Source organism: Argopecten irradians, chromosome 2 (assembly GCF_041381155.1).
Source record: "Argopecten irradians isolate NY chromosome 2, Ai_NY, whole genome shotgun sequence".
Classification (NCBI taxonomy): domain Eukaryota; kingdom Metazoa; phylum Mollusca; class Bivalvia; order Pectinida; family Pectinidae; genus Argopecten; species Argopecten irradians.
In genome coordinates this window covers 14,255,793-14,273,337 of record NC_091135.1, presented here as the reverse complement: position 1 = coordinate 14,273,337, position 17,545 = coordinate 14,255,793, and the positions used below count along the sequence as shown (strand labels likewise).

Below are 17,545 nucleotides of genomic sequence, written 5' to 3'. Positions count from 1 at the left end.
ACAGAAAACAAAGCAAATATGGCCCTCTGGACATTCACTCTTATCGATTACACTCAGAAGATCACACTCTAAAATCGCAGACGAAAGAAATCATTTAAACGCAACGTCAATGTATTCATATATAATAATATAAGACTGATTCATATGTGGATTTGAAGGATAGGGATATTCTACTTGAGGGACACAACATGTTGTAAAACCCAAGACTTGCCAGGGGTTTTGCAATATTTTGTGATCCCAGGGGTGGAATATCCCTATCCTTCATATCCACATATGAAAGTTTTATTGCAATTTTATACCTATAATATTTTGCCATTTTGAATAAGTTCGAAGGAAACCGCAATTGCTAGTCAAGTGTGGGGAGAGGGGAGTGGTGTTCCATCGATTGGTCCCATTCCCCGGTGATTATGACGTCATCATTTGACGTGAGTTTCGTGACTTCATAATCACCATACATGCAAAATGACGTCATATTTTCAATGCAAATTCCGTTGTACACATTGGTACAAAATTGTTACCGTCAAAAAACAAAATCAATTCTTAAAAAGACAAAACAATGTGATACAATACTCCCACCTTTTCCAATAAATTATTATTTCAAATGAAATAATATGAGTGGACATCATCATTATTTTCTTTTTCGCCAAAATGCATTATTTGATTAAAAAAAACTAATTTATTAAAATTTGTAAATAGACTACGAGATACAACTCTCTCCGTGCATTGCAACAGTTAATACAATGCGCAGTTTCAGAAGTTAGTTAGTTAACTCGGTAAGAAAACAAGAAGAACAGTAAATTGTCCATATCGCTTTGACGCTTGATGTTGGATGTAAACATACTGGGCATGAGGAAGCAGACAAATTTGACAGCCCAATGACAAATTACCCCTGTGGCCACGCCCCCTTTCATCGCTAAATCTCCATCAACGAGTTACCGGAGCATGTTCTAGCCGTCATTTTCATTACAAGCAATTATCAAAGGGGCTTCACGAAAATGTAATGTCAAACGTACAAGTGGTGTTGATGTTGTCAGGAAATTGGTATTGTAACTAGTAGTAATTTTACATTGTTCTGGCGTGACTCTGGGGTACTTTCGTAGATGTACAGTCACAATTGTGGCATATATAATCCCGTCCATTACTGGTTGTAAGTGGGAGGGAACAAGAGGGGGAATCGCTTCCAGGTTCAGGATCTGACACTCAGAAGAGTAACCTGTTGTACTCAAGCATAAGAGGAAGGCAGATGGAATGGTGATTTAGATGCTCTACACACTAGTCGCTTTATGAGGGACGTCCGTTGATTTCAGAAGTTTTCCTCTCAATTTCTTTACCATATTCGAAAATCGTAAATTTCATAACATTGTGTTGAGAAAGAGCACAACAGAAGTTTTATAAATGAGAAAGGCTATGAAAGTATCCAGTCAGTACTGTAGTAGCAACAAACAAAAAAGTGAGAGCGAGGACAACATTCATTACTCAGACGGCAGTGACAGCATCGGGTCGACTGAGGAGTGTATTACAACCGGAAAAGGGAACAAGAAATCTAATAATAAAAAGTGTCGAGTCGTATCTCCGGACGACGGGGAGTTGGATCTAAATCAAACTGATTTTTTATTTGAATCCCAACCGAAACAAAGGCTGGCGGCCAATGCACGGGAGCGGGATCGAACCCATAGCGTCAACACGGCCTTCGTGACGCTTCGGACTTTGATCCCGACGGAACCAGCGGACCGAAAATTGTCCAAAATTGAAACTTTGAGACTGGCGACGAGTTATATCGCTCACCTGAACACTGTGTTGATGGTTGGATCTGAGTGTATTGATCAGCCGTGTGTAAAACATCAGGCGATGTTACGTGGAGGATTAGACAATGTACCAAAACCTGTGTGTACCTTTTGTCTCAGTGCTTCAAGGACCCGTACGGTAAGTAGCTGGACCGTGGCTATGGCAACTACGGTATACAGCAATAGATCTATGGGTGTAGAATTGATTGAGAAATTCCATTAAATATTCTATATGGTTTCCTTATTTATTATCATTCCTTTTAGATAATATTTATAAGAAGAATTTCATTCAGTCATTTATTTCATGACTGTCACATTACATTTCAATTTGTAATTTGAAAACGCTGCGCAAACTCTCTATGATTTTCAGTAATTCAGGAATTGATGTTTATTGTCTTTAAAATTGGTTAGTTCAGACGGTCTATATAAATCAGAGTGATACTTTTCTAACATGATAGAATACATAATAATATTTTTCAATGAGAAAGAAAACCGACTATAATACAAAATGGACATACTTTCTTCTGCGTTCCTATATAACGCATTTACGGGAACTTTTTTTATTCTGAAAATAGTTTTTCCTACTTATGTTCAATAATAAATCACCACATTCATATTCGATTTATCATTGATTTTATAATATATAACAAAGGAAAAATATTTAATTAACGGAAAGTTTGCCAATCTATGATTATCAAATAGTGATAAACATATAATTGTTTGTAACAGATAAAAGTAAAATAACTTAAATGGCTAGTATTTATATTATATATAGTCAGTATATTTTTGTAAAAACAAGCTAAAATATTATTTGACATTAAAGTCCAGTTTCGGAAGTACAATGTAATAAAGAGCAGGTTTGCTCAGAGAAAATGTTTCTTTTTTCTTTGTTTTATACGTACTTCGGTGTTTTGAAAGAAACATTAGTATGCATATTATTTTTACATAAAAGAAAGTAGAAGATTTTCATTTAATTTGAAGCAATCGTTAAGATAAACTATTTAGAATCAATTAACAGGTTTGACCGTTACAGTTCTTTGATTTTGTAGAGGGTGAGATTAATGTGAATTGAGATTGAGTAGATATTACAAAATAACTAGCCATTTTATCTAGATAACATAAAGACTAAACTTGTAATAGTGAGACTATTCATTTGATATCATTCGGGGAGTTATATTGTAAATCAAGAAAAAAAAAGAAATTATTGTATCATATTATAGTCTAGAATTAGTACTATCTTAACAATTAACATTTCAGAAGAAACTTTTCCTACAGTTTCGATTTGATGTTCATGGTTTTTATTTCATCATTCATTTGCTTAAAGAACTAAAAAAAATATTGAATACATTCATAATTAATATCGCGTTTATATTTAACAAGTTGAGATTTGCAGCAGTACAAATGTATGTAAGACAACACATAAAACGAGCAAACTTATCTAGCTACGAAACAATTTCCCGGTCCACCAGCAAGTAACTCTCGGTATTGGGTCCCATTTAATGATCACAGGGATACTCAATTCAGTGGAATATTTATAGATAATTACTACAGTCGTAAACTAGTCAACCATGTAGAATCCAATTTCTCCAAATGCTGGTAGCTGCAGCTGCAGCAGTCATGACCGTTCTGTGTCCATCGGGAGTTTTTATTGACCCACATCGTAAACAGCCGGGATGTCCCCCAGGAATTCTTTTAATTTCTCACGTGCTAATTAACATTTGCTGATGAGGGGTCAAAGGCATACTAGTAAATAAAGGGCTACGTATTTGTTTTCGATATAGGAGCTGGAGGATAATTATAGGGCATAATTAAATTAATTGAGTATTCCAAGTTTATGATAGATAAATGAAATAATAGCTGTTTTCCATGTGCTAAAACGGTATTTAAATGCCACATTTAATGATGATTTTATCATGATAATTTGTCTACAAGCGTATCGGCTGTATTTTGACATCAAAATAGATCTATACCATAGTTATATACAGTCCGCAAACCGATAACTATTTTTTTAAATCCATCCCTTGTATTATATGTAGTTTGTATTTAATGTCATTAATTTTTTGATAACATTTTTTTATAAGTTGGATTTATATTCACAAAATTATGAGATGTTCGTGATATATATATTAATAATACATTAGAAAATATTTTCAATATCATATTTCAAATAACAAAAACAATAGGTAACATAACATGTAAAAGTGTAAACCGCAAATATGAAAGGACAGGGAAATTAAAAAAGATTTAGTATTTACCAGACCAATACATGATTCCGCATGTAACCGAAGTAATATCTTGTTTAGAAACAGAAAAGAGATTCAGACGGAAAGATTGTCTGTTGACATTGATCTGTGTTTGTTGCATTGAATGTTGGGAATACACCGTACTTTTATTTTGAACTAGTCATAATCAATTTGAATTTGAAATGTCAAATTATTTACCATTGTATATAAATGACGTTTTCCGCATCACAATATTACCAGCAAAGGATAAATGTCAACACCGATACAGAACGGAAATATATATCACAATACATTGACATTTGAAAATCTCTAATTTATTGCAAATTTTCATAATGTTTGCCACGGAGACTAGTTAAGTTACAAATTATATTAAATAGATAATATTGAAGATCTAAACACAAAATGAATCCTATTTTTATTTTGTTTTTAAGGACTACATACACTGGTTATAATATATTTAGAGTATTGAGTAGGGAATGAAAAATTGTAAACAATTATTTACGATTTCCGAGCCATTTTACGGTAATCGGTGCTGATTTCACTCGGCCTAAATCAATACATTCTGAAGATCTAACGACTTAAAATGTCATGACTGGATGTATGATTGTAGGTTACAATGAATTTAATGATTAAGTTTTCATTAATTAGTAAAAAGTATCTACAGTGTAGTTTCAATTTAGGTTTGATAAACTAATGTTTCGAATAAAGCAATGCCTCATTCATTTTTTAAACATATATGTAAGTTTTATTTAAAAAGAGATGAAACCGAGTTATACTTTTAAAGTGGACAACAAATATGTCTCATATGTAGATGCTGATATTTTTCTGCTCTTATTTTTTTTTTTTTTTTTTTTGTTCTTATTAGATTCAATTTATCAAATAAAGGTGCAATAATTGATGCAAAGAACACAAACAATTCCCGATATAGAAAAGAAAAGGGAAAGTAAATACAAACAACTCATGTGACAATGATGTAAATACTTCCGTTGTGAGTTTATCCAATCAAATCAAGGTCACATGTTTTCTTAACTCTGTATATAATATCTTGCTTATCATAACTATGCCATTTACATTGTTATATGTATCCGTCTAGTTACCATCAAACATTTTTAAAAACAAACAAACATGTTATCAGTAAAGACATCTATCTGGATCGTTTCCAACATTACACATTTATTGTTTAACAAAACAAAATAAATAGATACATGATTTCAAGAAAAGGATTCGCTCCGAGAATAAAAAAAACAACTAGCGTCTTTCTTATTGTCAACACACTGTTATCACACCAAATGTATGTTCTTACAAAGAGATAGTAATGCATATGATGATTTATACATGTAAACACTGTCTAATCAAAGCAGCCATTAGCTTGTCGTACATTGTACTTTATAAATCAGCACTCTTTGGAAAGATTTATTACAGATACAGTTCACTTCCAAGATTTTGATTTTTCAATATTGTAAACTGTTATCCGTGCTGTCTTTTCCAGTTTTAATCAATGTTTTCAATGTAAAACCATAAAAAACTGGCTTTAAATCGCAATAAAGAAAAGAAGTGTTACACTCGCAAATCAAATGTGTATTACTAACTAACTTCTCTTTATCTAAACTAAAATTACATATATATAGGTTGATTACACTCAAAAATGAATTATTTGAATTGGAATACTAGCCAATGTAAAAAAATACTGAAATACTCAAACACAAAAGATATAAAGTGAGGTTATTTTCATATCTGTTCATGAAACGTACTTCAGTACGGTAACCATCCTTTGTCACAAAGTATCAACTCAGAACTAAACATGTTTAGTATTCATATTAGTAGTAGTAAGCAATAGAATGCCATTCTAAATATTTAAACATTTTATCTTGTTTGCCACCTTTTTTTCACACGATACACCGTTTCCCAGTAGTTTGGTGTAAAGTTATTGTGTAATATAAAAGCGGTGTAAAGGATAACCTAAACTGTGTATGGAAATTTTAGAAATGGAAACAAAACCGTATAGAAACAACACACCGGGGTCGTTTTCACTGACCATCTGAAGGTCACGACCCTAAATAACTCAATGGTCATTAGGAGAAACTGGACATCGGCAATGTTGTTTATTTAGTTCTGGACGAAAGCTAAAGTTGATGAATATATGACGGCTGAACTGGAATGGCCCTAAACCTTTGTGTCAGAGATACTATACCGTATGTTAAACTGCAGTTCCCAGGTCAAGCTGTAGACACATATTATGTGTTTCTGGTTTCTTTGTTTTGATATTGACATTCTTTTTGCATGTGCGAGAAATAAGAGCCTAATATATGTCAATGAAAATGCTGATTGGAAACTTAATCCAGTTTAAATGTTTGTATCGTAATTTGAAATGGTATACTTACATATGTAACACAACTCGTGAGAATATGACCCTTGGAATTTTTTAAGTTTTTATATCAAATAATTTTACATAAACTAAACGATATAGAATTAGTATCTCTAAAAACACAATCTGACTAAAATACAGATCATTATTTTCACTACGTTGGATAAGAGGATCTGAAAACATCCCATTAGGGGTCACGTCAAGATGACCTTTTGATATGGCCAATCGACACTGCCAGAATCTTGACTTGGGACGAAATAGTTTGAAAAAGCTGTCCAAATTTTTTTCGTGTATGTAGCCATCTCGCCCGAAGTGCATGACAAAGCTAATGGTATATGTATACTGGGGCGAAAGGACGTTTTCAATTAATGTTGTAAGGTGTAAAAGCTGCATTTGCTCTGAAGTACACGTGGTATAAAGGCCATCTGGACGTGACCCCTTATTGGATATTGTCAGATCCTCTATTGAACGGAGTAGTGATAAGGATCTGTGTTTTAATCAGATTGCTAAAAACATAAAATCCATCTTATATGACTTGTGTATTTCTTAGAATATATTAAATAATATGTTGTTTACAATACAGCGGTACTGTAGTTACAGATATATGCGAACCTTATCGGCAGTACCCTATTTCCTTTCCTGCATTTACATGCTGTGAAACGTGCAATCGTGAGTTAAAAAATTAAATTGTAAATAAACAACGCATTCTAGTTATTTACTTCTATATATTTGTTTTTATCTTCAGAAGTTATGAGGTAACTCAACAACTAATATAATATCGTAAATTATTATTTTAAAATAAGTGATAAAATATTTGAAAACATAGCTCCGGACTTGAAATAAGTATCCATATCAATAAATCGAGTAGAACATTTATTTTGATGAAACATCAATTGTCTGCTTAATCAAATTTAAGACGTAAAACTTGTAAAATTTGTCAATATTTTAATTGCTAAAACTATATTAATTACACATTGGAATCCTCTCACCATTCATCTCTATCATTTAAAGGTTTGTAAATAAGACGGTCCAGTGTAATTCCGGAATCCATCAAAGTAATTTATAGCCATTTCCCTCGAATACTTCCTATCGACAGAGGTGGAGGGTCATATCTAATTTACCAATTACTTGCGGCTTTCAGATAAAATCTTTCCGTCATTTATTGCATAGCATACACTGTCTGTGTCTTGAGAAACGCATGAAACAGTTGTATTTTTTAAAGATGGTAATAAAAAAAACTTCACACCTTTCATCAGGAGAAACACGTCCCGAATGATGCTATCAAGACACCACACCTAATGAGAGCAGCCGCTCAAAGAGAAAAACGAAACATTTGGTATCAGAAGTTAACATAAATCAGATCTCTATTCCAATTTTGACGTGAATAGCCATTTATACGCTAGTACCGTTACCAAAACGAATATTTGCAGTTGTTTGTTCGGATTCTTTCGTGCAATTTCATTCACATTACAAAAGGTTTAGAATGACAAATAGCCTTATCCGGTTACATCCCATCTGTTCCGAATGACAGCTTGACATATCTCAAACACCATTAGGCCAACCAAACTTCCGAGATTTGTGGAACCTTAGTTAACCATATCTATTGTAGGTAAACAGATAATGTTACTTCCTGTTTTCTATAATGTGTTTCTATTAGTACGAAGGTTTCAAAGAATAAACATAATATCGGTGTCGATTTCACAGTTCATGATATATATCATTTCAATCTATCGAAGGAAAATACAAGATTGTGAGACTGAAACCCTGATACATTGTAAGTCTTGCCATAAAACAAGCAATTGTGACTGATTAGGACATGAAAAGATTTGGGTTAGTTTGAATTTCTGGTTTTGTGGTTAAGAGATCAACGAATTAGACTTAGATAAGTTACCAACGAGTCGACTATACCTTTAGTCTATTTTCGAGACAATCATCTACATAAAGTTATTTCTGATTTGCCGCCTTAGTATAACTTATTTTGAAACATATGATTACTATATATATATACATTTTATCTGTAAAAATAGAACAATAGTCAAAAAACAACACATAAAGATAGCATAATCAATGCAACACAACAAAGGATTGCAGTTAAACAATTAAAGTCACCAACATCAATAGCAACAGTATAAATAACAGTCACAAGAACAACTGGAACAAGCATTAACAAGAACAAAGGGAGCAACAGCTACAACAGTGATGAAGCTAACAAAGACAACAGAAATAAATCCAAACGTCTGTTTTGGTCGGCAGCATTAGAGACCTTGCATACAAATACACAAAATGCACGATAGATACACTAATCTGTTAGATGCACTAACAGTGTTTGCATATTGCAGTCAGGGAAATTACATTGTTACTGCATGAAATAAAAGAAAGACATTTAGTAACGACTTTGAATACATCAACATTGTTTCAGGACTTCTTATGGTAGTCAATCCAAGAAAAGGTAAACAACAGAGAAAAGACATCAGAACATGATATTGATTGAAAAAATACTATTTTTATATTTAAAAAAGAATAGTTTTATTTAAAGCGATATGCAATTGTTTCACGGATATTTTTTTAAAAACTACCAAAAAACCAACAATTGCGTAAAGAGAGAACTGTTTTAAAACCAATTAGACAATAAACTGTTACTTCAGTATTGTTTAACTACATATATTGGTTACCGCATAAATGCACAAATGCCATCACTACATAGCGCTTATCTCTATTTCGAAATCCTTGTTTTTCTAAAATCAGTAAGTTTTCTATACCCTTTTAAACTCCATGATGTGAATAGATTCGAACACAATTAAATGTGTTTGTTTTCTGAATAAACTGCATGAACCTACTCTGCAGATAAGAATCTATGTATAATCATCGGAATGTACTGATAATTTGATAAACTCAAATAAAACAGTATGGACCGTATCTTTGTGATTTTCAGCTACACACTGTTCATAAATGTTTTAAATGTTTTGGGTTTTTTTTTTAATTAATTCAGCAAAAATCGTCAATTATCTTCCTATATATTGGGGTCATATTTAGATACAAGATTAGATATAAGTGAATCAAGTCTTACTTTTATTTTATTTTTTTTTTATACATACATTTTTTTCCAGAAGTAGTCATTCTCTCAGTCCAATCTTCATATACATGGCATAACATGTAAAACAAATGTTATTTCTTCCACGTGTATATTCAAAGTAGAATCCTTTAAGATAACAGCATATAATAATATTAATTAACATCGGTTGTTTTAGCTTACACAAACAATTAATAAAAATGCATTTTCCCGTTAATTCTCGATAGACATTTTTGGTAAAATAAGCTACTAAAAATTTATCATTCCTATACAAAAGATTTATATTAGTTGCTGAAAGTAACCCCCCAGCGATACAAGAAAGCAACAGCAAAAATATATAACCATGATTCTGTCAATAAGAAGATACGATAAAAATAATCAGGTTCTTTATACTGTTATTTTATCAGTATTCACGACCACAACAAAAATAAACGTGATTAAATAACATTCGTATTCCTCGCTAGGAGTAAATATCGTCGTGATACAATCTATCAGCGTTATTTTTTTGTAAAATATTCAAAATATTTCCTCGTATGTGTACATTTAACTGATCATTGATCATAACTACCATTGACAAGCTCAAGTAACATTTTCATGTAACGGATGGTAAAATATCGTTACACGGTCAAACTTAATATATATTAGGGTTGATAATAGACTCTGTACATACGTGTACTGTATAAAAGACAACATCATCTATCAGCAGATTTAGTGACAAATCTTATTCAGCCAGAGGTTTATCATATCCTAAAATGATACTTTCAGAATACGCTGCGAAGTTAGCTTGCCAGTTTATGGGAATTTTTACTATCTTAGTGATAAATTGGGAAACAAAACTAAAAAACTGGTTATTTTTGCTCATTATTCCTTGACAAATTACAATTTTGTATAACGGAGATTTTACAATAATGTACAATATGTTACAACAGAGATTAATAAGATCATCATTCACACATAATGGTCCCCTGCAGCTGTACATGTGTCACTTCCAAGTTATCTATCGTTTGTCCTCGTGCCACCAGTTCAATTTCAATTTCAACAAGATTGTAATGATTTTATGTACATCAAACACATTTACATTCACTTCCAAGACAGTGTAGATATATATTTGATTAATGATACAAATAAATAATATTGCATATAAGATATGATTATGTACTTTAATCAGTCATTGACTGACTGATTAATCATTTAGTACTATTTTGTAGTTTTTATATCACTATTTATCTTTATCCTGTGATTATGAAGCAAATTAATCAGACATGTAACCGTAAAACTTAATGTATCCCAAATGGTATAAAATATACATTTAGATGATTAATTTAATACGTGTAATGAAAAATAGCTTTACTGAATATTTTATATAATAAATCATTAATGGTCTGGCCCCGATTTCTCGAAACAAAGTGCAGACTTAAGTCAAAACTTAAGATTTTCTCCTTATGTAACTTATGTGAAAATTTATGACTTAAAGATGCTCCACCGCCGACAAATGGTATTTTTTCACTATCAAAATCAGAAGCAGACGATTAAGTATTTTTCTTCAGTTACAAAAGTTACTTACTTTATACAATTACCACCACTGAAAAGTTGGAGATTTTTGCTCTGTCTGCGGTGGAGCATCTTTAAGTCAGTTTTTGACTGAAGTTTGCTTTGAGAAATCGGGGCCAGTTCTTACCTTACATCTTGTCATTGTAAGGAAGGATTAGATAGGATAGGTTTTCTATGTAATGGAGAATCAGAGTGCAGTCTAAAATTCAACGAGACTGTTTACGCTCAAACCTTTTTTGCTTTAACTCCATAACGTATAAAGCCAATCCTTACAATTAGCTCTGATCCCGTGAAGTTCTAAATTCCTTGAGGACTTTTTATTTCTACAAAATCATTACAGCATTGTTTACGTTCAAAGATGAACTCGTCAATTTTTAAACAAAAATGATCGTAACAAGCAAATTATAAATGTATATTGCAACGCAACAAATATCAAAATTTATTCACAATGACAGTTGGTGATTTACTTGCACGACAACTAATAAGAAAATAATTTGCCACGATAAGTTATCAGGGGAGAAAATGCGATATGAAGTCAATACCAGTATTTAGTGCATATGAATTCATATAATATCAACTGCGAATGAAAAAATGACATTTGTTTAGACGCCTATATGATATTATTGTTTTCCACATTTAATCTGACATGTTGGAGCTTGTAACATATGGGAGTTATCATCATGTCCCGTGATACACTGTAGTACTTTATCAAAGAAACATGAACTGATATGTAACCAAACGAACCCTATAAATGAGAAATCATTTGTTTGTTCTGAGGGATTGGTGCGATCCGATAGCGATATAATGGATGTGGTTGTCATGGATACAGATATCGAGTTTTATTGCAAAAATTTCAACATTAATCTCTGTTACACCTCAAACATACAATAACAACATAACTTGTGTGTAAGTTGTTGTTGGTAAGAGTGATAATAGCATATGGTGCTGAAATCCACTTCATTGTCTGTAGTTTATAACAGCGCAAGAAGGTCGCATGTAGATTAACAACGATGTATTCTTTTAAAACAAAACAGCGGAGAAAACCGTGTAAGAATGTACTTTAAGCCTATTCAAATATAAAAAGACGATAATCCTGTTTTTTTAACTGATTGTCTGCCACAGGTGCCTATATACATGTCTTATAAAAACGGAAGAAAAAATAATTTGGATTTGTGAGTAAGAATTGGCGATGGGAATCTTGTCAATCTCCTTTTTTTCATCTCGTTTCTATGACAACAACGTGAACACAGTTGTGTGGACGAACATCATGTTCTTTCCTGAAAGTCATTAATTTTCGTTTCAGCTGTTGAAGCAACTGTATCTGCATGCTCTCCTAGCGTTAGAGAGTTCATGCTTAGCGTTATGCTTGACTGCGCGTGTTCCACACGTGCGCACTTTGATAGAACAGACTAGTGAATATCTATGTCAAAGCTACGATATATATGAGCTTGAGAAATGAGAACGCAGTCAGACAATAAATTTCAACTTTATTGCAAAAAAAAAAGTTATAACAATTCATGCAGAAGAGAATGTTTTGCTCTAAGTTACTTACAGTTGTTCTCACTGTAGTAAATACTAAAAACAAATCAAGAATACGCATACGTTTCTCTAGCTCATTTTATCGAAAAGCAAGAAATGAAAAAACATACATAAAACATAACGAACATATTATATACAACAGAAAATAAAAGAAGACAAATGGAGTATATGACGATAATAAAAAACGCTATAAATCTTTCGGCGAACGGAGGCCAGTGTTTTAGGAGGAATTCTTGTGTCATTTACATCAATATAATGCCACCTGATTCTGTAGGTTACCACCACCCTGATATTGATATAACACCAATCTAAATTTCTGGGTATTGTCGTTTACGGTAAATCAGTATTGTTTCTAATTTAAAAACCAATTTAAACAGACGTTCAATGACGTTGACTTCTGACCGCTACAATATAAAGTCAGTGATAACGTCAATAGCGTCAAAAAAGGACGGGGGAAAACTCCACCTTGTCTACCTCCATGATTTATAGCGATCAACGACAATGACTTTTTAATGTAATGCTAAATCAATTATATGGTAACTTGGTTTTCATTACAAAAGAGACGGAGGCAAAACTTCGCCTTGGCTGCCTCCATCAATAGCGAATATTACTTTATTATATATTCTTCCACACTATTTTGTGGAAATATGGTAACTTGGTTTTCATTAAATTAGAAAATATACTGATTCTATTTGCTATAAATTGCCTATATTTCACATCTTTTAAGCAAAATCAAAAAAATGTCACTACATTTGTAATTTAATGTACTATGGTGACGTCATAATGCTCCGTTGAGGATTTACATACTGGTAGAATCAATAAAAACCGAGGAGGTCAATATTGTCGGTAGTGTTAAACCACAACAAGACTATTGATAATTCTGGGGAACAATACAATATGTGAGTGTTAGTCATGAAATATTTCAAAGTTTGTATCTGCGAATGTGTTGCTCCTATATTATAACTTTATCACTGCAACTCAGAAGTTAAGATTAGGATATGAAGTATGTTCAAAACACATAGGCTAGCAGCTGTTGTCTGTTTAAGTCTTTAAAACTGCTAAAACGGAAAGCAAGCCTGACAATTTCTGCAAAATTGCTTTACCATGTGCACATTGTTACGTTTTTAAATCTCGCTTTTCATAATTGGATGGACTTAAATTTATAAAAATTGTAAAAGAATAATAATAATGCTGTAAAATTGTCCACTTTTTCACAATAAACCATTACACAAAAATATATATTGTGTTAGACTTAATTACAATGATTTTGTTTGTTTGTTTGATTAATTAACGTCCTATTAACAGCTATGGTCATGTAAGGACGGCCTACCATGTATTGGTGTGTTGCGTGTATGTTGTGCGAGGTGCGTGTTTTGGGAGACTGCGGTATATTCATGTTGTGTCTTCTTGTATAGTGGAACTGTTGCCCTTTTTATAGTTCTACAATGAGCTGCACAACATTGTCCAATATCGTCAGTGGTTCCTTAAACAAACATGCACGAACTTTCAATGGAAAAATGTGTGCAGGAAATCTAACCAGTTCCTTGCGATTAAGAATTAAATACATAATATATTCGAATGTATTTTTCAAAGACTTAAGGCAGATGATTGAAAGGATATGGTTTTTATTTGAGCGATTGTGGTGAATAGTTTATAAATATCTTATCATTTATGGTTGAGAGATTATTTAACAACCTCAACTTTATTTTGTATCTTTCAGATGAAGCCCGAGAGTTGTATGTACAAAGATGTCCGTCCAGGAATGCAAGTACGGAGATAACGAAAACTTACCGGAAACTCGGGGAATGATATAATATATAAACCAACTTAGGATCTAATTCCGGGCCCCTCCTTTCCGAATGTTTTTGAAAACACCTTTGAATGCATTCAGGCATATATATATTGACTTCTATTAGAACCCATCTATATCATGCATGTATTTCATATGAAAGTCTTTATTTTAAGCGTAAACTTCGAGAAATCATTTTTAGCAACCAAATATTAGGAGGAAATCCGCCATAAATGATATACATGTGTTGTGAAATCGAGATCAATTCATAGTTGTTGTATTTTGTAGAGATATGTGAATTGTTTATTGTACATGTCTACAAATAGAATTGTTATCCGTTATGTTTAACAAATCTTTTAATGGGAAGTGCTTAAATCTAATATTGAATTGCACATTACATACTATACATGTAGATTCAGTTTCCGTTCCAGTATCAATTTTGTTATATATCTAAGCTTAATTAACATATAACCCTACTCCAACAAATGATCAGGATTTGAAATAAGTGTGATACCGCACGTGGATGCGCGTTGTAAGTGTTACATTAGTGTTGGTTGTAAAAAAGAGATTTTTACTTTCATTGCATGTGCTAACATTACTATTAAATACTGTATCAATGAACGAAATAACAATGTACTGATGAGCCGATATGTACATCGATAATCGATTTATGTATCAATCTATTGCATTACACATATCTGTATACTTCTGGTCAAAAATCATTTTCCAACTCATAGCTACTTACTTGTACTTTGCGAGGTAGTTACAATAGCAATATTTCCGTTTTTATATTTTCTTAAATATACCAATGTTCCTAGAACGAATTAGACATTGAGAAGTATGTAATTGTACTCCGTTCCATAGATGTTATTATTAGAATGTTCAACTCAGAATGTTTTACAGTTCTAGAAAATTCAAAGCTAAATATTGTTCAACCAAACGTGATTTGTTTCAGTCCTCGGCCAAACACGGACAATGATACAGTAATTAAACCATACCACATAAAAATTCTCTTTCTTTATTCCGTAAAAGTTATTTCACTTCTATCTGGCTCCGAAGACGTTGTTAAGTTAAAGTGAACAGTCGGGCAAGGATGGCTGAAGTCGGTAAAAATGGTGTGAATGTATCCAGTATAATTTCTAATGAAATAGAAAAATAAAATCTCTCACCAAAATTTGTCTGCGTACGAAGAAATTATTTTAAAGTATATGAATCCTAAAACGTCCCCCGGCTGACTATGTTCGTGGTTACATTTCCACGCAGCCTCGCTTTCAATGCTTTCAACTTCCCTTTACTTTAATGGTCAGAACTGGGAAACGTAAGCAGAACTTGGCCGTCGTATTAATATGTGAGAACTTTTGGAAGGCCAATGAACACATTTAGACTGGTTTTCTTTGCCCGACTATTCACTTTAGATAACCCATGGGAAGAGGGTTTCGGTTTTTTTGTTTTTTTTCTTCTTTTTTTAACGGTTACAGTAAGTAAGCTGGGACAGGTTTCGTGTTTTTATGTGAAATCAATAATACCTGTATGTCAAGTTTTGTTTTTACTGGACATATGTGTTGTATGTCATTGCTTATACATCGTATTTTGTGCATTCTAATATAATAGGTACACATGTGATGATTCGGGATACAGGCGACTAATGACTTTTAGCATTGATACAAAATCGGGGCAGCAGATGTAGTGATGCTGGTTGTAGACCACCAACTACTAATTATGATACTACCTGGCTACATGCGTTTTATATTAAAAATGTCATAAATAATATGATCGATTTTAGTAGCAACTTTTGTTATTGATTCTAATGGAAAATGGTATGTTTTAATTTGTTTTCTGTCATATGGAAACAATTAAGAATGCACAATTCATTGTACATGTATTTAATGAAAATTAATTGAATGCTTCTCTCATAAAACTAACAATGTAAACTTTTTGTATAGAAATATCTATTTTTAGAACCGCATATTATCCTTATTAAAGATGCTCCACCGCCGACAGAGCATTATTGATGTTTAATTGCGTATATATATGTCAAATTTACACAAAATATTTTGCTTTTGGTGCATGCGCAATCAATACTTCATTCCATATAGGACAAGTGCCACTGATTTTTTTCGGGATGCAATTAATTTTTTTAGTATTTTTATGTTGAAGTAAAATTAAAAGCTCAAAATTTTCAGTGGTGGTTAATTGGTGTAAAGCAAGTAACTTTTGTAACTGATGAAAAAATGCTAAATCGCCTGCTCCTGATTTTGATAGAGAAAATACCATTTGACAGCGGTGGAATCAAATACACGTCACAAATTTTACATGTACATGTCTATATAATCATAAAATGTACAAAACGTGAATTCATTTTCCATTCACATAAAGCTTAATTTGTTCTACACATAAAGCTTAATTTGTTCTACACTTTGACGGATGTTTATTTTAAGATTGAACATAATAAATAAATTTTGGAAATTAATTTAGTTTTTGTGATTTTATCATAAAAATGGTACCAAGGGGAATAACTCCTGTGGAATAGCGTTAATGTGGCAGTAATGACAAAGAGTGTAAGAGTTATATCCCCTTCTATAATAACAGAACTGTTTTCCATACGATTTTTAAGCAGAAAATACTAAAAAAAAAGTCAAAAATATAGATTTGTTATCTATATGTAGGCGAACAGAGCCAGATATCCCAAGATATTTACCTTAAATTTCACAACGTTTAGTACAGTTGGTAGTAGACTAAAGGTTACACCCTTGTGCACACGAAGTGCACAAGATTTAGACTACAGGTAGACACGGAGTGCACAAGTTTTAGACTACAGGTAGACACGGAGTGCACAAGATTTAGACTACAGGTAGACACGAAGTGCACAAGATTTAGACTACAGGTAGACACGGAGTGCACAAGATTTAGACTACAGGTAGACACAGCACAAGATTTAGACTACAGGTAGACACGGAGTGGACGAGGTTTAGACTACAGGTAGACACGGAGTGCACAAGTTTTAGACTACAGGTAGACACGGAGTGCACAAGATTTAGACTACAGGTAGACACGGAGTGCACAAGATTTAGACTACAGGTAGACACGGAGTGCACAAGTTTTAGACTACAGGTAGACACGGAGTGCACAAGTTTTAGACTACAGGTAGACAAGGAGTGCACGAGGTTTAGACTACAGGTAGGCACGGAGTGCACAAGATTTAGA

At 32.7% G+C, this 17,545-nt stretch overlaps 1 protein-coding gene across 1 annotated transcript; it reads left to right on the top strand.

Moving 5' to 3' along the window:
* The first annotated feature begins 1,165 nt into the window (after positions 1 to 1,165).
* Positions 1,166 to 16,728, top strand: LOC138314550 (basic helix-loop-helix transcription factor scleraxis-like). The gene is made up of 2 exons (XM_069254938.1): positions 1,166 to 1,923; positions 14,273 to 16,728. Exons 1-2 carry the CDS (start codon positions 1,396 to 1,398, stop codon positions 14,330 to 14,332), a joined length of 588 nt encoding a protein of 195 aa, XP_069111039.1. The 5' UTR covers positions 1,166 to 1,395; the 3' UTR covers positions 14,333 to 16,728.
* Positions 16,729 to 17,545: the final 817 nt, after the last annotated feature.